This window comes from Guillardia theta, assembly GCF_000315625.1.
Source record: "Guillardia theta CCMP2712 unplaced genomic scaffold GUITHscaffold_18, whole genome shotgun sequence".
NCBI classification, from domain to species: domain Eukaryota; class Cryptophyceae; order Pyrenomonadales; family Geminigeraceae; genus Guillardia; species Guillardia theta.
This window is the reverse complement of record NW_005434656.1, coordinates 789,850-807,105: the sequence shown is the minus strand read 5'-3', so window position 1 is coordinate 807,105 and position 17,256 is coordinate 789,850. Positions and strand designations below refer to the sequence as shown.

Here is a 17,256-nt window from a genome sequence, read left to right as displayed (position 1 = left end):
CGGGGACCCCCCTCCCCCCGGCTTCCAGTACCCTCCCCTCCATGGTAAGATAAGGTTTAGCCAGTAATTATGAGATGTAATGTTCATTGAGGTTTCTTTCCCCCCCCCCCCCCCCCCCATCCTCTCCCTGCATTACCGTGACTGGCCCTGTTGTGACGGCGCCCAAGTCCCATGCCAGGCCGATGACGTCATGCTTGCTCGTGCGATAGTAAACGTACATGGACAGAGAGATGGTGAGCAAGACCAGCACGATCACAATCCACTTGAGGCTCCAGCTCCTCCGGATCCGCAGCATCCCAAGAGAGGACGAGAGTCCTACCCCTGCAGCCACGGCAAGGACGAGGAGGTCCTGCCTCGAGTGCAGGAGAGCATGCAAGTTCGGAGCATGTTGAGGCTGGATTAATGATCCTGCCGTCTTGACGACACCCAGGGCTGGTTCTGCGAGAGTGACGGCAACTCCCAAGATTGCCGCGATGAAGAGCACAGAGGAGAGTGGGAGGATAGAGGGCAGGCGAAGCCCGATCCTCTCCCCCATAGGCATGAGGCCGTTGAGAAGCCCGAAGGTGAAGAGAGCAAGGCCCACCACAGCGAGCAAGAGACCAAGGAGCAGCTCCTTGTATTGCTTCACCTCCTGCCCCAACACAATGACCTGGAATCCCATGAGGAACAGGCATACGGGCAGGACCGATTTTCCCTGCTCGAGCAGCGATTTGCTCACGAACATCAGCCAGCTTGAAGCCTTTCCTCCTCCTCCTCCTCCTCCTCCTCCTCCTCTCACTCTTCCAGCCTCCATCTCACCCTCCTCCTCCGCCATGCATGCCCCCAGCAGACGGGTCTCTTGAGAACCCATCACCTGCACTGAGGCAGCGGGCCCGGCATCCGGAATCACCCGGGCCGGTTTGTACTGAACGGCCCGGCACCGGACTACCACCTCCAGGAGCAAAAAGGATCGAAGGTTATGAGCCCCAATGAGCAATCAGGCCGGCTGCTATCCGGTGAAAAATCTTAAAAGCTCGCATTCGGTATCCTGCCATCCTTGTCAGCAGGTGCGACCCCCATACCCGTTTCTTCTAGAATGCTCTGTTGCTGACCCTTTTTGCCCCCCTCTCGTAGGTAGCTGAGATCTAGAACATCGTTACACTGACGGTTATGCAATCTAGAGAATTCTTTCGACCCTTTATTTAAATCTCTATTTTTGTTTTCGAATTTCTATTCCCCAAGAGAATCTTCCATGACTACCCACCCTACGAAGACCATGGCAAACAAGGGAAAGCAGCCGGTACTTTTGCACCCCACCCCCTAGCCAAATGTGGTAGGAACTACTTCCTAACCGAGGTCTAGGACTCAGGACCAACATGACTACCCTACCGTCACTTTTGAATCTTTTCCTTAGAGTACCCCCTTGTTCACACATGGTGCATACCCCCTAGGACCAACTTCATATACGATATACGACAGAAAGCAATATCCTACAGACCATCCTACATGAGTACCCCCCATCATTGTTCTACCACCCACTCATTTGCCAGTCCCCGCGCCTTGTCTGTAGGGATATCTGCTAATAAGCCAATATTGGTTATTCAGCAACCTTGGGTTATCTCACTCGTGGGTCGGATGTGGTAGGGGTCAAGAATTTCAAACCATGTGCACTAAGGTCCGATATATTTCGATTAGAGTATTAGTGTATTTCATGTATGTCATGACAAATGGAGACTTCGCAAACACAAGGGGGTGGGGGTCAAGGTAGGTGCTAGCCATAACCTCAAGTTGGTTATCCTGTGGAAGGGGCGGAGTGCGTGATCGTGACGATGGAATATGGAGGATTCGTCAGAAGATGGCAGTGATGTGAAGTGAGAGTTATTGACCGTGGGCACCCTGACGTTGGAGAGATAAGAGGATGCACATGTATTGAGATTGTGATGAAGCTAGCAGAAGAATCGACTGCTTGCTTGATGCCTGTCGCGCTCTGGGTTCAGATACATTCAATGAGTGTAGACAGCAAAGATCTGAGGTGAAGCAGTCCCTTGCCATAATGCAAGCATTACTTCGGCAATGGTTATCGCAATACTATTTTGTTCGTAGCAAGGTTGATGAACATTGTGCCTGGGGTGAGATATGAGAACCTGCTATGGTGATAGTTCATAGAAAACTTGCTTAGTCTGATGATGAACTCTTCTTTCCCTCGCGCCTTATCATGCAATTATTTTATTTTTGGTGTCATAACCGCTAATCTTGAATGTCTAGGTGAAAGGAGCAGGGGCTCCATCTTTAAATTTGTGAAAAGCAAGCGGTCTACTCTTTTTTTGCTCGCGCCTGGTGGCATTCGTTAGTACAAAAGATCATTACAACATCATGGGGATTGACAACGTCGAAACAGCAAGAAGTAAGCAACATTGCTTGCTGATTATGTTGACACCGTGCTGACTCCTGTGCACAGTGGCAGCTAGAGAGTCGGTCGGCGCCTTCGAAGATCCCAAGTGCGCTGCCGAGCTCGCGAGAATACGGGGAGAATGTGAGCATTCAAGTCTGAGTTCCCTACTTCTGTTTACAAGATCGATGCAGGCGGGACTGACATCGCGAAGTTCTTCATGATGGCCATCCCTAAAGCCACGGAAATTTTGTCTTCGGTCATTGTAAAATATGGGTATTCGCCAGACCAACAAGGCATGTTCTCCTGTTTCTGTCAGTATGGGCGGAGTAGACTGACTGGTTGAGCAGGGAGTCTGACATTCACGGAGGATCTAAAGAACTTTGAATTCGATCCTGAGATCAAGGGACTGAGCGAGAGGGTCAAGTCACAATTCGTCCCCTCGGCTCAGTCTTGAATTGCCACGCTTTAGGGGATGATTGTGTGTGCACCTGCTCACTGGAAATTTTCTTCGTGCACATTCTTATGGCAGAACGAGCGCAGAGATGTTGTCCATTTTTCCTTCATCATTCTCGTCGGATCATCGTGTTAATCTCATCAGCAGTTTTTCGGTCTTAGACTTGTTGTGGACACCTGTCTGCTCGCTGGTTTTTTGTCTGTTCTTAACACTTTATGTAGCCTCTGTTGTGGTGTGCCTCTTGCCCAGTCCCTTCGTGATGTATGGGGAATTTTGTTGATATTGAGTTTTGTGAGGAGCAACGTTACACTTGCGACTGAATAAAAGAAAAGAAATTCTAGGTTGTCACGCACTGCCTATCTTACGCTCTCTTCACTGTGCTCGTCATCATGGCAAATGGATGTCCCTGCACCTGCTCCTTAGTCTCTCTTCACCTTCAGATCTTACGAACCTCTCCGAGTGGTGGTCGTCCGCACACAACAGTGAAGCGAAACGACGACCTGCAGCTGCCTTCGTCCTCTTGTCCGTGGCTGCCGCCACCTCCTCCGTGGCTGCCGGGCATGGTGACGATCAGGGGAAAGGGCATGAAATTGAGAGTGAAGGTGTGATGAGAAGCAAGGGGAAGGCGAGAGTTGGTGAGAGAGGAAGATAAAGGATCGAGCTGAGGTGTGAGAGAGGAGGGGGATGGGATAGGCTTACATCATCAAACCTCCACAGGCAGCATGACAGCGATTGATGCAACTGTATCTAGATTCAACGTGCATCAGCGAGCGTCCGACAAGGGCAAGAGCAACAAACCACCTGATTGGAACCAATCCGCAGATGACAACATTCATCCACTAGAAGCTGTTACTCCCACCATCATCAACAACCTCTCCCATTCACCTCAGGTGAGATGTTGGTACAGACATGAAAAAGGGCCTTGCTGGTCGGGTCTTGCATCGTCACCTGCCATTCAACCCATCATCTCGTGATCGCAATGAAGCGCCGGCTGCTCACGTAGGACTGCAAGCGAGAGTACAACCTCTTGCTGCACATCCCACACCTGATAGCTCACATCACAACGAACAATCGGCAGAGAGTCAGCAGGACCAAAGATCCACAGCACTGGGAAGGTCTGGAAACCATCAGACTCAGAGGAGTACGAGGAAGAACATCTCAAGACAACCGTCTGGATTCAGCATATTCACCCGCAGAGGCCGCGTCCTCATGGCTTTCGACAGATGCTTTGCTGCAATGGAGGCGGTGACGCTCGTTCTGTACAGGTTGATCTCCTCCAACTTGGTGCACTGGGACAGGAGATACGGCAGAGATTGTCCTTTGATTCTCGAGCAGCCCTGAGGAGCCATCAGCTAGCAGTCATCACTTGCACCATCACATCCTCGCTCTCGCCCTCTTCTCCTCTGCCCTTCCTGCCACTTGACATGATGAAACTACCTGCATATGCAACGATCGCAGTTCAGGGAGGTTGCCGATATACTCGAGAGCCTTGTCAGAGCAGACTGTGTATGAGATGTCTAGAAAAGTCAGGTTGGAGCAGATCCTGGTGAGGTGAATCAAGCCGACGCTGGTGATCTTGCTGCCCAAACTCATCACGTCATGTATCCTCAAACGCGACAGCCTAGAGCAGTGCTTCGCGACATGCATCAAGGCTTCGTTGTCGAGGTGGCTCACGGTACGCAGATCAGCCTCCCTCAGCTCTGTACATCTTCTGCAAGCCTCCAGCAGTTCCTCCCGTTTGATAGTGCACCTCTCTGACCTGCTCTTTGCACAAGGAGGCCTGCTCGCAAGGTGACTATGCCGTGCTCGCTCGACATTGTGGATGGCATGGTTATGGTGTTCAGGGACGAGCATGCAGAAAGTCTCAGGAGACAACGTGTCTGCGTGAAGACAATGATGTTAGATGATTGCTTCCTCCATCAAGCCCCATCACTCACGCCATGCAGGAAGGCTCGGGTCAAGGGCTGAAACCCTCCAGTGTCGGCAAACGAGGAGAACATGGCGCAAGACATCGAGAGGAAGCCGTTTGAACACTATCAAGAGGACATCTTTGCTCAGCTCGTCCTGCTCGGCTCTCTCCGATTCGTCGGCGCTACACACCATCCCCGTGCTCTTAATTTCGATGCTCTACTCCCTTATACTCCCCTCCTTGGTTGGCCTCTCGGACTTGCCTCAGCTTGAGGTGGCCCCCTTAGCTGATCTCCATGGTCAAGACACCTCTGCTTCTTTCTCGCTGCCAGACAGTCACCTATCCTCCAAAGATCTTTCCCCCTCCTCAGCAACAAGGACTACACTGTTTCATCTCGCTACAACCTCCCATACCCTTCACGCCCTCTGGGTGTATCGATCCCGCTATGAGAGGACCGAAGCTTGTACTCTGCCTCTCCTGCTTCCTTCTCCTCTCCCTCCTTCTCCTTCTCCTCTTCCTCCTCCTTCCGCTCCTCTCGCCTCTGTTCCTGTTTGTCTTCAGTCCCTTCTCTCGGCCATGCCGAGATGTGAAAACCTCGTCCCCCCACAACTCCGCTCAGGCGCCCGGCAGGCACCCGGCCCGGCCGGGCCGCCGGCGCCCACTGGCAGGCGGGCGGCGCCCGGCGGGGCTCCGAAGGCAGGCAGGGGATCAGGCCGGCCCCCGGCAGTCTGCCGCGCACAGGCCGGGCCCGGTCGGCGCGGCGGCGGGCCGCTTTCATTCGACTCGTGACTAGCCTGTTCGGCCCGATCTTTTTATCTTCGCCAACGGAGAAAAACGACAACAAGAGAGACAACAGTCAGAGCTACGGCGCCTGCTGCAGCAATTCCTACGAAGTTCGCCTCTGACTGAGCCTTTCCCAACATCCTGGGACAAGAAACATTTCAGTGTGATCCCTCCAACTGCATCAAAGAACACGTTAATCCCAACTTCCATCACCTTTTTAGCTTGGAGATTTTCTTCGTTCTCACCCTTTGCTCGACTATCCCATTCGAGGAAGAATTACCATCTGCCCCAAGAGCATGCTCCAGCTGTTGTCTCTGTGCAGGAGTCACTCATAAAGACCGCATCATCAAGCAGCATGCTCCGAACTTTCTTTAGCTTGTCCAAGACAGTTTCAATCATCAGCGCCCTCAATCCGCCCTCTTCCTGCTTTAGCTTGACTACAATGGCAACGAGGCTCTTGTCCTGTCAAAAATGCTCAATCAAGCAACAGTGACGCATGCGCTTTTCAACCTTGAAGATCGGACTTCCAAGCACTCCACTTGTCAGGTCATCGACTGGAGAAAGGAACACTTCGCTCTCGCCCACCTCCTCCACCACCAACCTACAGCAATGCAGGAACAATCATCCTCGCGCCAAACATGCAGGACCAGCACCTTGTTGCGATGGTGGTCTCCTCTTCTATCGCACCCCCCAACTTGCTCACCATTACAACTTCATTCCCCCGCGCTAATCGCCCATCGTGCACTGTCACAGGCTGCAGCTTGCATCTTCCGGCCAAGTTAGAGATTACTCCTCCCAATTACATGCATGCTGACCTGTTACAAAACTCTGGATCCACCCCAACCTGTTGTCGAAGGGAGTAACATATCAGATTGAGTGACAAATAGTGAACTTGATACAAAGAATCACGTACTATAGTCATGTCCAGCCTCTGATTGGAAAGAAAGCAGCTGGATGGATCGCAGGCAGTTGTGAACACGACGCCTTCTTCTTGGTCCAAGTAGTCAACCTCCGACAAGGTTGCCTCCTGCAACCCAATAATCATCACCACCACTATCACAACTATCACAACTATCACAACTATCACAACTATCACAACTATCATCACTATCACAACTGTCATCGCTATCACTACTATCACAACTATCGACCATGGCACGCAAGCAAGCAGTGACGGTGCTCACGTGGTAGGTGAAGACTATCTGCCGTGAGGTGATGATGCGGCTCTGCGAGCACGTCAGTCGCTATCGATGTGCTCTCTGCTCTCGCTCGTCCATGACGTCACCTTGGAGAGCATCACGCCGTTCCCCGTCAGATGCTGCCCCCTCACCCACACCGTACTCGCTGCCAGCTCCATCCCCTGCTGCATGGCGTCGGGGGGCGAGTTGAAGTGATGGGGGCGGCCATGTTGCTGGGGTAGTGACCGTACGGGTAGGGGTGAGAGTGGAATCCCAGGCCGTGCAGCAATACAAGGGAGAGGAGAAGAATGGGCCTTGAACTAGCTAATGAAAAGCTATAGTGTACCTCTGGGTGCTTGCGTTGGAGATGGTGGTAGTGGTGGACTTTTGAGGGGGTAGGGGTGGGGCAGAATTAAAACTCTGAGGGTGGGGTTCTTTTGTTGTAGGGGCGGAAAATGCTAGCAAGGCGGATGCGATGCGCAGAGCCATCATGGTGCGGGAGAGCAGCAGATCGAGCAGTATGTGCGATGTCAAGCCGCGGAAATGCTCGTGCGAGAGGAAGCAGGAGATGTTTGAACGCAATCTCCTTCCCGTCAAGGTCCCTCTGCTCCGACGAAGACTCGTCCAGCCAGACTCAGCAGCTGTCCGACAAGATGTTTCGGCAGAACCCAGCGACCGGAGATGTAAGTGTTCACGAGATGTCCTCGTACTCGTACTTATTGTTCCCTCTTGTTACATTCTTTCTGCGCTCTCTACTCATCTTACTTCTGTTTCGCAAGTGGGTTGTGTATTCAATGGCTCGAGCCAATCGCCCAAAGCAGACTGTGAGCTTTCTTACCAAGCAGTACGCGAAAGATTGTCTAACCTATGAGATCACCTGTCCTTTTTGCATGGGAAACGAGCATATGACGCCCAAGGCGATCTTAGAGTACAAATCTCTTCGCGATCCCAATGCCTGGGATCTCAGAGTCATCCAGAACAAATATCCAGCAGTGACTCCGCTCACATGCCTCAACGCGACCAAAGACAACCATCATCACATCTTTGCAGACGGGAGAATAACAAACAATGAGATGCCGGCAGTTGGGCATCACGAAGTGTGCATCGAAAACCCACAGCACAACTACATCATAGCAACAGGGAATCGTGAATCATTGGATTTCATGGTGAGAGCGTGGATGGAACGCAGCGCAGATCTGTAATGAGCGTTCTTGTATTGTGACTGTTGCTGATAACTTGCTTGCAATGCGTGTCACAGGCACAAAGACCGCTTCGTGAAGCATGTATCGCAGTTCTTCTTTTCCCGATTCTTCGTCTCTTCTCCACCGACTGTTTTGGTTCGCAGGTCATGCTGTTCAAGAACAACGGAGGCACGGCAGGGGCTTCTCTCCTGCATCCTCACTCGCAGATCGTTGCTCTACCTGTGATTCCCCGGCAGGTGATCTTCTGCTAACCTCCTCGCCGTACTCTGCCGACCGTCCCGCTGCAGGTTGAAGTTCAAATGAAGGTTTGCGAGGAGTTTTACACCAAGCATGGCAAGTCTGTCTTCGTGCAGATGTAAGCTCTCAGCCTTTGACAGCACTGTCGGCCTGATTTGTCTCCTCTTGCTTTCACCGTGCAGGGCTGAGGAAGAGCTGGAGGCTGGGGAGCGAGTGATCGAAAGGAACGAGCACTTCATGGCGTTCGTGCCTTTCGCTGCGATCTGCCCGTTCGAGACGTGGATCCTTCCCCTCAAGGTCAGTCGGTTGATTGACTTCCTTTTTGTCGGTCAGAGCCTCGCACAGCATCAGGCGTACTTCCATGCTATGTCCGAGGAAGAGAGGAAATCTTTCGTTGCGATCTTGCACAGGTCTCGGTCTGCTGCCAGGTGGGGCTGGGACCTGACTCGTGTCGGCTGCACAGAACGATGAGAAGATTGCACATGGTCTTGGACGAGCCGAACTACAACCTGATCGTCTGCTCCGCTCCTGTTCCAAACCGAGTCGGGTGCGAATGAGTGAAGATCACGGGTGAGGGATAGACTCTGCTTACGATGACCCAGGTCCGCCGCATACAATTTCTCAGTCTTCTACTCCTGGCAATGTCGAATCTTTCCGCGTTTGGGCGCAGGATCCATGGCTGGTGAGCGGCTTGATGACTTGAATGTTCCTTCTAAATTTTTATGGTTGAAGGCTTCGAATTCGGGTCTGGAATATTCAGGTGTGGCAAGCTTGTTGGCAGTGCTCTTTTCTTTCCTTCTCTCCTTCTCTCCTTCTCTCCTTCCCTCCTTCTCTCCTTCTCTCCTTCTCTCCTTCTCTCCTTTTCTCCTTCTTTCAAGTTTCTTGTTCCTGTTCAGCGATCTCTTTCGCACTGACGCCATTCATTTGAGCTGGCTGACTAAGAGTGCTTTCAGTAACAGCAACCTTCCTCATCTTGATGCCAGCATGCTCCGCGATGTGCAGTTGTGAAGGCTTCGGAACTGAGCGCCGCCAGCCGAGCAGTGAGCGGCCGACGGACTGCGGCAGGCTGGTGCCTCCCCGCCAGACGGTCCCAGAACTTCAACCCGAACGCTCACAGGCTACTGGCCCCCCGGCCCGCCGCCGCCGACGGGTGGGACGTTGAGCCTCAGGGCCTCGCCACACGAGTCCGATCTCACTCAGTCATGTACGGTATTTTTGATGGATAAATAATTATCATACAGTACCGTACGGTACGATCCTGGCAACTGCAGTGCCAAAGGCGACCGACCGGCCCACGGTTCTATTCTCAGTGATCCCGGGGGGGCGCGCACTCAGTGACTGGGGACCGTCGCCGAGTCGGACCGGCCGATCATCAGTATGATGCGGACTCCGGGATCATCCGGGCCGCTCAGCTGTCGGGCCGGCCCGGCCCCCCCGCCGAACGGCGCCGGTATCCGGCGGCGATTGCCGCGCGCCGCCATGACGATCTTTTTAACTTAACTTTGAGTAAAGACGACGATGAAGTGGAGGAGGCTTGACAAGTTTTGGTTAAAGTTAAGTTAAAAATCAGTACCAGGACAATGAGGAGAGGGAAGATACGGCGAGAAGAGACTCTTCAAAGACAGCGAAAAGTTTAAAATGTAACAATTGACTTATATCTTTCCTCGTACCCCCTTCTTGCTAGTGAAAATCATATGAAAGGAGGGGGTACCTTTGTGGTGTACGTTCCCGAGGCTCCGCGGTGGCACCCCTCAAGTTGATAGTACCCCCACTTCCTAGCAGATTCCCACTATCTACCACCGGTACTCACAATAGGGAACTCAACCGAGTCGGCCCCAGGGGCCAGGGACCGGACATGTCACGTCACGTCGGACCGTACGGGTACCGGCAGGACTCACTGACTCAAGATCCACCATAGGACCCCCTCGTTGACATTTTGATGGGGGGGTCTTGACAAGGTCGAAGAAAGTTGACAAAGGGGTGGGGTGGGGGTACATAAGTTGAGTTGAGCGCGGCGCGCAAGTCGGGCAAGAGACAAAGAGGAAATGGTGTGACTGAAAAAATGGTCAAAGGGTGGGGTGATATTTGGGTATTGGGAGGGGTGGCTGAACTTTGACTGCTTGTGGGGAAGGTAGGGTGGTGGGTTGAGTACAGAAGTTGCGCGAGGTCTAGGGGGGGGGGTACTCAATTTAAGTGTAATTGGCCTGCATGAAAGACAGGGTAGGGTCCAAACAGGTAAAACTACCCCCTAGCGCTGACCCATGATCATTATTCCATCACCCCCACCCCCTCAATGAGAAGAAGCGCTTGGTACCTGAAACCTCAACTCTGATCCAAGTCCCCTCTTCGTGCAATTTTTGTCCCTCCCTCCCTCCCTCCCTCCCTCCCTCCCTCCCTCCCATCCTCCCTCCCTCTCTCCACCCATTCCTCCCTCCCCTTCAGGACGGTCTTGCTCCATCTCTCAAGTTCAAAGCTATTCCTTGTCTGAGCCCTTGGATCCCATGCCCAACGTGATCGACGAATTCTTCGGATTCATCAATGATGCACTGAAGATCAACCTGGGTGGTGATGGAGACATCAAGAAGGAGGTCGAAGTGCAGAAAGAGCGCGCAGATCGCTTTGAGAAGCTCCTCTTAGACAAAGAACGATCCTTGGAGGTATAATTGTCATTGTGTCTACTGCATGACCGAGTAGGTGACACCGTCGAGCCAGGTGTTCCTTAGATCCCAGTCGGCGGACAGCAGTAGCAGCCAGAGGAGATTATCTCGCACCGAGTCAGTGAGCAGGTCCTCCAAACCCTCCAAGAAGCCCTCGTCGGACACTAAGTCATCTTCGAGCAGCTCCACGTCGAGCAAAGGTCTTCGAATTCAGCTGTGCGATGGTACCTGACCCCGTCTACAGGTCTCGACAACAATGCCGTCCAAGTGAGCCAAGACAGTCCCAAGAATGACTTCCATGCTGCTCACAGAGACATGAGGAGCCTCAAGAACTGCCTGCACGAAAGCTTCAAGGTAGCGCACCGCTTGTCCTCAAGAACCAACACGATCTCGTCCGCCTCCTCGGAGCACTCGAACCAATATGTGGTTGAGCCCATCGGTAAGAGCGATCAGACTCTCGCAATGAAGTAGAGTGAGAGTTGAATGTCCAGGTATTCATGCCTCCTTGTACGATCCTCGGAAAGAAAGCTTCAACCAGTCGAAAGAGACTGCCAAGGTTGGTCCAACATCCCCCCATTCCCCCGCCCCCCCCCTTCCCTTCAGCAGTCCTAGTGGAGGCTCCCCTTTCCCTTCCTCTGGTCCGATTTAGTCGGCTGACTCGAGCACGCAGCTGAACAGGCAGATCGGGAGTACGGCCGACGACTTGATCAAGGCCTCCCTTAACTCGGTGAAGCTTCATCGCGAGGACACGATCTGATGGCCCTGGCCCTGGCCAATACTCGGTGCCTCTACCGGTTGAAGCCATGCTTGATCTCTGTTGTCGTGTGTCAGTTGTGTACTTTTTATAGCTCTTGAGCCTTTCCTCCTCTCTAGGGAGCGCGGTGTAATCTGGAATATAACCTCCAAATCAGCTCTCACCTGTTTTCTTCCTGTCACCCCCCCCCCGCGTCTTGCGAAGACCCAGGAGGGTCACTAGCGCTACAAGAAGCTCCTCTGACTGTCCTCGAACTTGACCACGTCGATGCCGCAGTCCTGCTGCTCCTGGAGTGAAGGTCACAACGATCGTCCTGCCAGTCATGCCATGCTCACGTCGCGGCAGCGCATTCCCTCAGAGTCCACGGGCCCTGTGACTGCTTGTGAGAGGAGAAGCTGTAGAGCAACACGCTACCGATGGAGGAGGAAACAAACGAGCTGCCCTCCAGCAGATCTCCAGCAAGTGATCAGTCTGAAGCAAGGAGCACGTGACTGAGCCTCCCTTACCTCCACTTGTCAGCAGCGTCTTGCTGGATGACATCGTCCAGTCCTCTAGCAACTTCTCGCCTGAGGACTCACATGACCTGTCGACCATGTCGCGCGCGGGGAAGTCGAGCTTCAGGTTGACTCCTGCCAGAGCTGCGCGCATCTGCCAATACCTTGGAAGCGTGAGAGACAAGTGGAGGGGGATGCGAGGGAGGGAGGGAGGGAGGGAGGGAGGGAGGGAGGGAGGGAGGGAGGGAAGGAGGGAGAGGATGAGAGGAAAAAGAGACACTATCTGCCAGGAAGACATGCGGTGGATGAAGGACAAAGTGTGGAGATCTTGAAAATTGAGGGAGAGGAGGCGGGACAACGAAGAATAAGAGCTGAGGAGAGGAGGTGTACCCTTGCTGTCCTGATTGTTGCTTCGCCCCTCCTGCCGGCAACTCGTCAGATCCTCTCTTGTCTGGTCCGGAGGAGAAACAATCGAGCAAACCTCCTGCTCCTGCTCCTGCTCGATGCGAGTGCCGTCTAGTCTGGTGCGAGTGGTACACATCCTCTTCCTCCATGACGCTATCTGGCCTTCTAGCTGCCAAACATTCAAGAGCATGACTACAAGGAGCACAAGAGTCATACCGGGAGGATTCTTGCCCAGGAGGCGTCCAGCATGCTCTTCATGTGACGCTGCCAACCGAGCAGAAGCTCCCGCTCCCTGCTCGCCGTTGACTCTCGATCTTGATGGACATGTCGAGTCCTTCTCCTGCTCTTGATGAGGCTGCGATGCACGAGCACCTCCAGCCGCCTCCTCCTGCCTGCCGTCTGACTTGAACTTGCCGGCCTCCTCCCCCACAAGCCGTCGGTCTCGTCTTCTGCCTCCTGGGCGATCTGGAGGAAGGGAAGACGCGAACTCTTCGTGTCGGAGGCGGCGAGGAGGCGCCTCGTGCGGTAGCAGGTCTCGCTGTCTGGCCTTGTGGTAGGATGCCTTGATCTGACGGAACACTTGCCTCATACGGTTCAGAGTCTCCTCGCTCTCTGTATGAACTAGATCGTCGACGTCTTCCTTCCTCCTTTGCATCTCTCTGGTGACATCAGCGACAGCGTTCATGAGCTGGAACATATCAGATCGCCTTGCGCTCTCCTCAGTGTTCCGATCTTGAAGATGCTCAACGTGACTTCTGCTATCAAAGTTGATCTTCTTCAGCTCTCTCACTTGCCTCCTCGCTTCTCTCTCAACATGAATCTCTATCCTCGCGCTCCTCGCCAGCTCCTCCTCTAGCCTCTCCTGCTGCTTCATGTTGACCTCCACAGTCTTTCGCTCCAGATCTCTCTGCCCCTCCCTCCTTTTCATCCCCTCCTGATCGAGGGCAGCAATGTCCTCCCACCCTCGCGCGATCTGATCCATCCGCTCCTTTGCTTTCTCCTGCTGCAGGCGCTGACGATCCAAAAGTTCAGCCGATCTCTTGGCGTTGTGCAGGCGCTTCCACATCAGCTCCGAGCTCTGCCGTTGGGTCCTCTTGATGTCTGACGACAGGTCGTCGATCGCCGCCTCGTACTGTCTTATCCTCCTCTCATGCTCGTCTCTGCTCGTCTCCATCGCACGGCACATCTGCTGGACCATCTTGCGCTGCCTCCTCTCCTCCTCCTCCTCCCTCTCCTGCAGCCTCCGCATGATTTCCTTCCCATCTTGCAGGTACCCTACATGCTGCTCGCGGTAGTCGACAGCAGACTGAGAGAAGTTGGTGAAGGGAGGGTACAGGTGAGACCCGAGTATCTCCTCCTCCCTCTCCTCCTCCCTCGCCTTCAGCTCATCCAAGAGGACGTCGTCCAGTCCCTCACACAGCCTCTCCACCTTCATCGCGTCCTCCAGCAGCTGCTCGACGCTGCCGACCTTGAACCTCCGCATGCCCTCCACTAGATGGAAGTCAACGGTCGCTGACAGGAGGGAGCGGAAGCCCTGGTACACGGCCACCACCAGACAGTGGAGGAAGAAATGTCTGCGGGAGAGGACATGGTCTAACACCAGCCCCCACTGCGAGCTCGTCATGTGATCGCAGCAGGCGGTGCAGAGCATCCTCCAAGTCAGAGTCGCCACCTGCTCCCCATACGTCTTGAGCCTCGTCCATAGGAAGGGGTCCGAGCGCTCCAGGAGCCTCAGCACGCACTGGAGGTCGTAGGAGGGGAGGAGGGGCCACTGGCGAAACCAGTCGCCTCCTCGGTTGAGGAGGAAGAAGATCACAAGCTCGAGAGCGAAACCATCGTCCTTGAAGATTCTGCAGAAGGAACGTACCAGCAGGATGACCTCGGGGACGAACGCGAACAGCTTGCACCAGCACGAGACGCCGTTGTAGACCTTCCATGCTCGCTGGGACAGGGGGGAAGAGAGGTCTCGGTCTTCGCTGTCCTGCTCCTTCCAAGTGATTTGGGCCATCCGGACAGCGTCCTGCTTGAGTAGGAGCTGCTGCTGCCTCCTCGACCCAGGAAGCTGTAGCAGGAAGCTCCAAACCTTCCTTCTCCTCTCCGACGGGAACTCTTTACACCTCGCCAATACCCCTTGTAGCTCCTTCCTCTTCGCCTTCCACTCGCCCCCCTCCAGCTGGCCCCCGTCGTTACTGATAGCACACCAACTGCACTCCCCTCGCTCCTCCTCATCTTCTCCTCCCCCATGTCTCCGTCGCTTCGCTGCGGCATGGCCGTGCTGACCTGTCAGCGCAGCCTCCCGGCTCCTCCTCTCACTGTCATCCCTCGATCCCATCCCAGCTCCCGCGCAGTACATCCTCCTCAGCCCAGGGAGGTCGAAGAAGCTGACCGCTCCCTCCTTGTCCAAGGCGGCGAAGGTCCTCCAATGAGCAACGAGGCACGTCAAGGAAGAGCAGGCCAGGTCGACCACCAGGATCATCGTTCCTGTGGGGAGGGAGACGAACTGGAGCGCTCTGTCAGCGGACCACACGACGATCGAGTCATGCAAGGGATGGCTCCTAGGACACCTCGCTGAACCCTGGATGCCCTGCAGGCTGTCGACAGGACTTGGGAGGTAGACGTTGGGCTGCCTCTCCATGGCTGCTCCCTCCTCCCCGCTCCCGTTGACCCTCCAGACCTGGATGGCTCTCGAGCCTCTCGGGGACCCTGCGAAGAATCCTGACGAGACACAGCTGCTGCTCAGCGCAAACTCTCCCTGGCAGGCGGCGAGGGGCAGCTCGAGGTTGGTCGGGGAGTAAGCGTACAGTCCCTCAGCCGTGCAGACGAGGAGAAGGTGGCGGAAGAGATGGATAGCAAGGATACTGCTCAGCCTCTGTCCTCCCACCTTGAACGTCCGCTGGGTCGCGGCCCTGGTCCTGATTGACAAGAGGTGGAGGGAGGACTGGCTGAAGACCAGAATCTCCATGTGGTTGGAGAGGAACAGGACCTCTCTCCCCTCTCCTCCGTGCGCTATCTTGAACATCGACAGACACTCCCCCGTCTCACTGCAAGGTCGTCAGGGATTGCCTCCCACCTCACGGCGCCGCCAAGTACCTGCAGAAGACCTGAACCTGCTCGCCTGTACATATCGCAACCTTGGGGATCTTCTCATGGGACAAACTCACGCTCTTAATCTTCGGGCCGGCATGCAGGAGGTATGTCCACTCGTTCTTCTCAACATTGAGACGAAACACTGCTCGGGGATGTTACAAGGTGCGCAAGCAACAGCAGCAGGGACCTTTTCCTGTGCTGTCGTACATGATACACCTGGCGAACAAACAGTGAGAAACTAGGTAGAAGGCACAAGGACGCAAACCTCTCTCCGCTCTGCGTAAACTTGATCCCTGCAATCAGAGGTCGTCGATGTGATCCTCGATGGCTCGAGTCCAACCTGAGTGAGCACTCGTCAGGAGGCTGATGTGTGGGGATAACCATGACGCCAGAGATGAATTTATGGAATAGGTGAGGGATGAAAAGGATGAGAAGGAGGAGAAGGAGGAGAAGGAAGAGGACGAGGAGGACGAGGACGAGGACGTTCACCTTAGTGCCATCAGAGCGGCAGACGGCGGAGCCTCGACTCTCCGCAGCGCTGCTGCCATTGCGGATCCCGAAAGTGACCCGATAGGTTTCATGAAAGCAGTGGTAGTGAAATACTAACATGAGTGAAATAGCCCAGGCGTGATGAGGGCCGCCCGCCGCCGGCCGGGCCCGGGCCAGCCAACTTGTCCGACTCAGACTGAGTCACCGTCACGGCGTCGGCCCCGGGGGCCCGGCCCGGCGGGGGTATCGGGGCCCGGGGCACCTTCACAACGGTCCCGGCGGCGGACAACTTCCGAAGTTCGGCCCGGAACTCGGTCTTGAGAGTCGGACTCAGTGCAACAAACGTGAACTATATTACTCACAGCAAACCGTGAACCGTCCTGCATCATGGCGGCATAAACATCAATAAGTTGATCTAAACACATCGTGACAAACGTGGCAACTTGCTTCATCTTCATAGCTCAGCAATGCTTCCCGAGAAACCATCCGATCTCGAAGGAGCCATCCGGGCACTCAGTGAGCCGGGCAGTACGGTGCGCACGCGAAGACCCCGCAGCCTCTGAGTCCTCTGCGGGGGCCTCATCAGGGGCAGCGGCTTCCCTGGCGTTGGCTCGCGGCTGAGGGCTGGGATGGGCCCAAAATGAGCTCAAGTTTGTGGTTTAGGAAATCAGCGATCTTGCGCAACTTGTTTCTCCCTTCCGCTGACTGGTTCAACGTCGCAAAGTGCTCGTCAAACAGCTGCCAAAACAGTCAGACGGACTGCGAGTCCTCGGCCATGCAAGGTGTCTCACGATATCTCGCCGGTGCGAGAGCAGCATCTGCTCTCCGCTCGTCTCCTCCCCCAAGAAACGGCGCAGCTGCAGGTACATCTTCCTGCCAACACGACGATTCAGGCATCTAGCATGCAGCCTTGAATCTCAGCTGGCATTATCAAGCATAAAATCTTGCCAGTACATCAACATAGAGAGACTACTTACAAGTCCTTAGAGTTCGCATGAATCCTGTCCCATTCCTCTGGCTCCAAGATCTCCAACGTGTGTGTCGAAGAGACAAGACGCCCGTTGTCGTCGTAGCGCCTTGTCGAACTCGACCTGATCAAGCTGGACTCCTCTAGCCTCCCATCTGTGCTCCTCCTGCAGATCCGCTGATATCGCAGAAGCTGCGGATCAGCTGGCGTCAACAGGTCGTCTAGGATCATGCACATGAACTCGACGTCTGAGGAAGGAATCTCCTGCT

General features: G+C 54.5%; 7 protein-coding genes across 7 annotated transcripts in view; 3 read left to right on the top strand and 4 right to left on the bottom strand.

Moving 5' to 3' along the window:
* GUITHDRAFT_136128 (hypothetical protein) overlaps window positions 1–724 on the bottom strand; it is a gene marked incomplete at both ends in the record, with an annotated part of 3,767 nt that extends 3,043 nt beyond the window's left edge. Inside the window, one exon of the mRNA XM_005836390.1 lies at window positions 137–724. Within this exon, the coding sequence (XP_005836447.1) occupies window positions 137–724 (588 nt within the window). The remainder of the gene's footprint in view (window positions 1–136) is intronic.
* Window positions 725–2,295: 1,571 nt separating this feature from the next.
* GUITHDRAFT_151555 (hypothetical protein) lies at window positions 2,296–3,147 on the top strand. Its single transcript, XM_005836389.1, has 4 exons — window positions 2,296–2,383; window positions 2,438–2,512; window positions 2,563–2,664; window positions 2,719–3,147. Exons 1-4 carry the CDS (start codon window positions 2,353–2,355, stop codon window positions 2,823–2,825), a joined length of 315 nt encoding a protein of 104 aa, XP_005836446.1. The 5' UTR covers window positions 2,296–2,352; the 3' UTR covers window positions 2,826–3,147.
* Window positions 3,148–3,520: 373 nt separating this feature from the next.
* On the bottom strand, window positions 3,521–4,928 carry GUITHDRAFT_104993 (hypothetical protein; the record flags this gene model as incomplete). Its single annotated transcript, XM_005836388.1, has 9 exons — window positions 3,521–3,572; window positions 3,627–3,664; window positions 3,711–3,773; window positions 3,825–3,870; window positions 3,918–3,942; window positions 3,994–4,162; window positions 4,263–4,536; window positions 4,585–4,705; window positions 4,763–4,928. 9 exons carry the CDS (start codon window positions 4,926–4,928, stop codon window positions 3,521–3,523), a joined length of 954 nt encoding a protein of 317 aa, XP_005836445.1.
* Window positions 4,929–5,533: 605 nt separating this feature from the next.
* Window positions 5,534–6,905, bottom strand: GUITHDRAFT_162191 (hypothetical protein). The gene is made up of 9 exons (XM_005836387.1): window positions 6,803–6,905; window positions 6,702–6,743; window positions 6,431–6,544; window positions 6,333–6,361; window positions 6,171–6,284; window positions 6,028–6,118; window positions 5,884–5,979; window positions 5,731–5,831; window positions 5,534–5,658 (listed from the first exon to the last, which is right to left on the bottom strand). Exons 1-9 carry the CDS (start codon window positions 6,884–6,886, stop codon window positions 5,547–5,549), a joined length of 783 nt encoding a protein of 260 aa, XP_005836444.1. The 5' UTR covers window positions 6,887–6,905; the 3' UTR covers window positions 5,534–5,546.
* A 584-nt stretch (window positions 6,906–7,489) lies between these two features.
* GUITHDRAFT_104991 (hypothetical protein) lies at window positions 7,490–9,142 on the top strand (the record flags this gene model as incomplete). Its single annotated transcript, XM_005836386.1, has 10 exons — window positions 7,490–7,893; window positions 7,954–7,978; window positions 8,041–8,133; window positions 8,185–8,252; window positions 8,317–8,431; window positions 8,468–8,544; window positions 8,598–8,681; window positions 8,737–8,816; window positions 8,867–8,894; window positions 9,088–9,142. 10 exons carry the CDS (start codon window positions 7,490–7,492, stop codon window positions 9,140–9,142), a joined length of 1,029 nt encoding a protein of 342 aa, XP_005836443.1.
* A 1,493-nt stretch (window positions 9,143–10,635) lies between these two features.
* GUITHDRAFT_136124 (hypothetical protein) lies at window positions 10,636–11,548 on the top strand (the record flags this gene model as incomplete). Its single annotated transcript, XM_005836385.1, has 5 exons — window positions 10,636–10,791; window positions 10,829–11,015; window positions 11,036–11,230; window positions 11,283–11,347; window positions 11,462–11,548. The coding sequence occupies 5 exons, from the start codon at window positions 10,636–10,638 to the stop codon at window positions 11,546–11,548; spliced, it is 690 nt and encodes a 229-aa protein (XP_005836442.1).
* A 221-nt stretch (window positions 11,549–11,769) lies between these two features.
* GUITHDRAFT_104989 (hypothetical protein) lies at window positions 11,770–16,079 on the bottom strand (the record flags this gene model as incomplete). The annotated part of the gene is made up of 11 exons (XM_005836384.1): window positions 11,770–11,832; window positions 11,881–11,915; window positions 11,960–11,998; window positions 12,052–12,203; window positions 12,430–12,460; window positions 12,521–12,613; window positions 12,661–15,485; window positions 15,535–15,673; window positions 15,719–15,747; window positions 15,797–15,871; window positions 16,021–16,079. The coding sequence occupies 11 exons, from the start codon at window positions 16,077–16,079 to the stop codon at window positions 11,770–11,772; spliced, it is 3,540 nt and encodes a 1,179-aa protein (XP_005836441.1).
* Between the last annotated feature and the right edge of the window lie 1,177 nt (window positions 16,080–17,256).

Bases quoted from the DNA above. Each gene is read 5' to 3' on its own strand.
- GUITHDRAFT_151555 (XM_005836389.1), top strand. From the start codon at position 2,353: ATGGGGATTGACAACGTCGAAACAGCAAGAA. The intron at 2,384-2,437 runs GTAAGCAACATT...TCCTGTGCACAG, and splicing joins CAACGTCGAAACAGCAAGAA to TGGCAGCTAGAGAGTCGGTC. The intron at 2,513-2,562 runs GTGAGCATTCAA...AGATCGATGCAG, and splicing joins CGCGAGAATACGGGGAGAAT to GCGGGACTGACATCGCGAAG.
- GUITHDRAFT_162191 (XM_005836387.1), bottom strand. From the start codon at position 6,886: ATGCAGCAGGGGATGGAGCTGGCAGCGAGTACGGTGTGGGTGAGGGGG. The intron at 5,980-6,027 runs GTTGAAAAGCGC...CATTTTTGACAG, and splicing joins TTGGAAGTCCGATCTTCAAG to GACAAGAGCCTCGTTGCCAT. The intron at 5,832-5,883 runs GTTCGGAGCATG...ACTCCTGCACAG, and splicing joins TCTTGGACAAGCTAAAGAAA to AGACAACAGCTGGAGCATGC.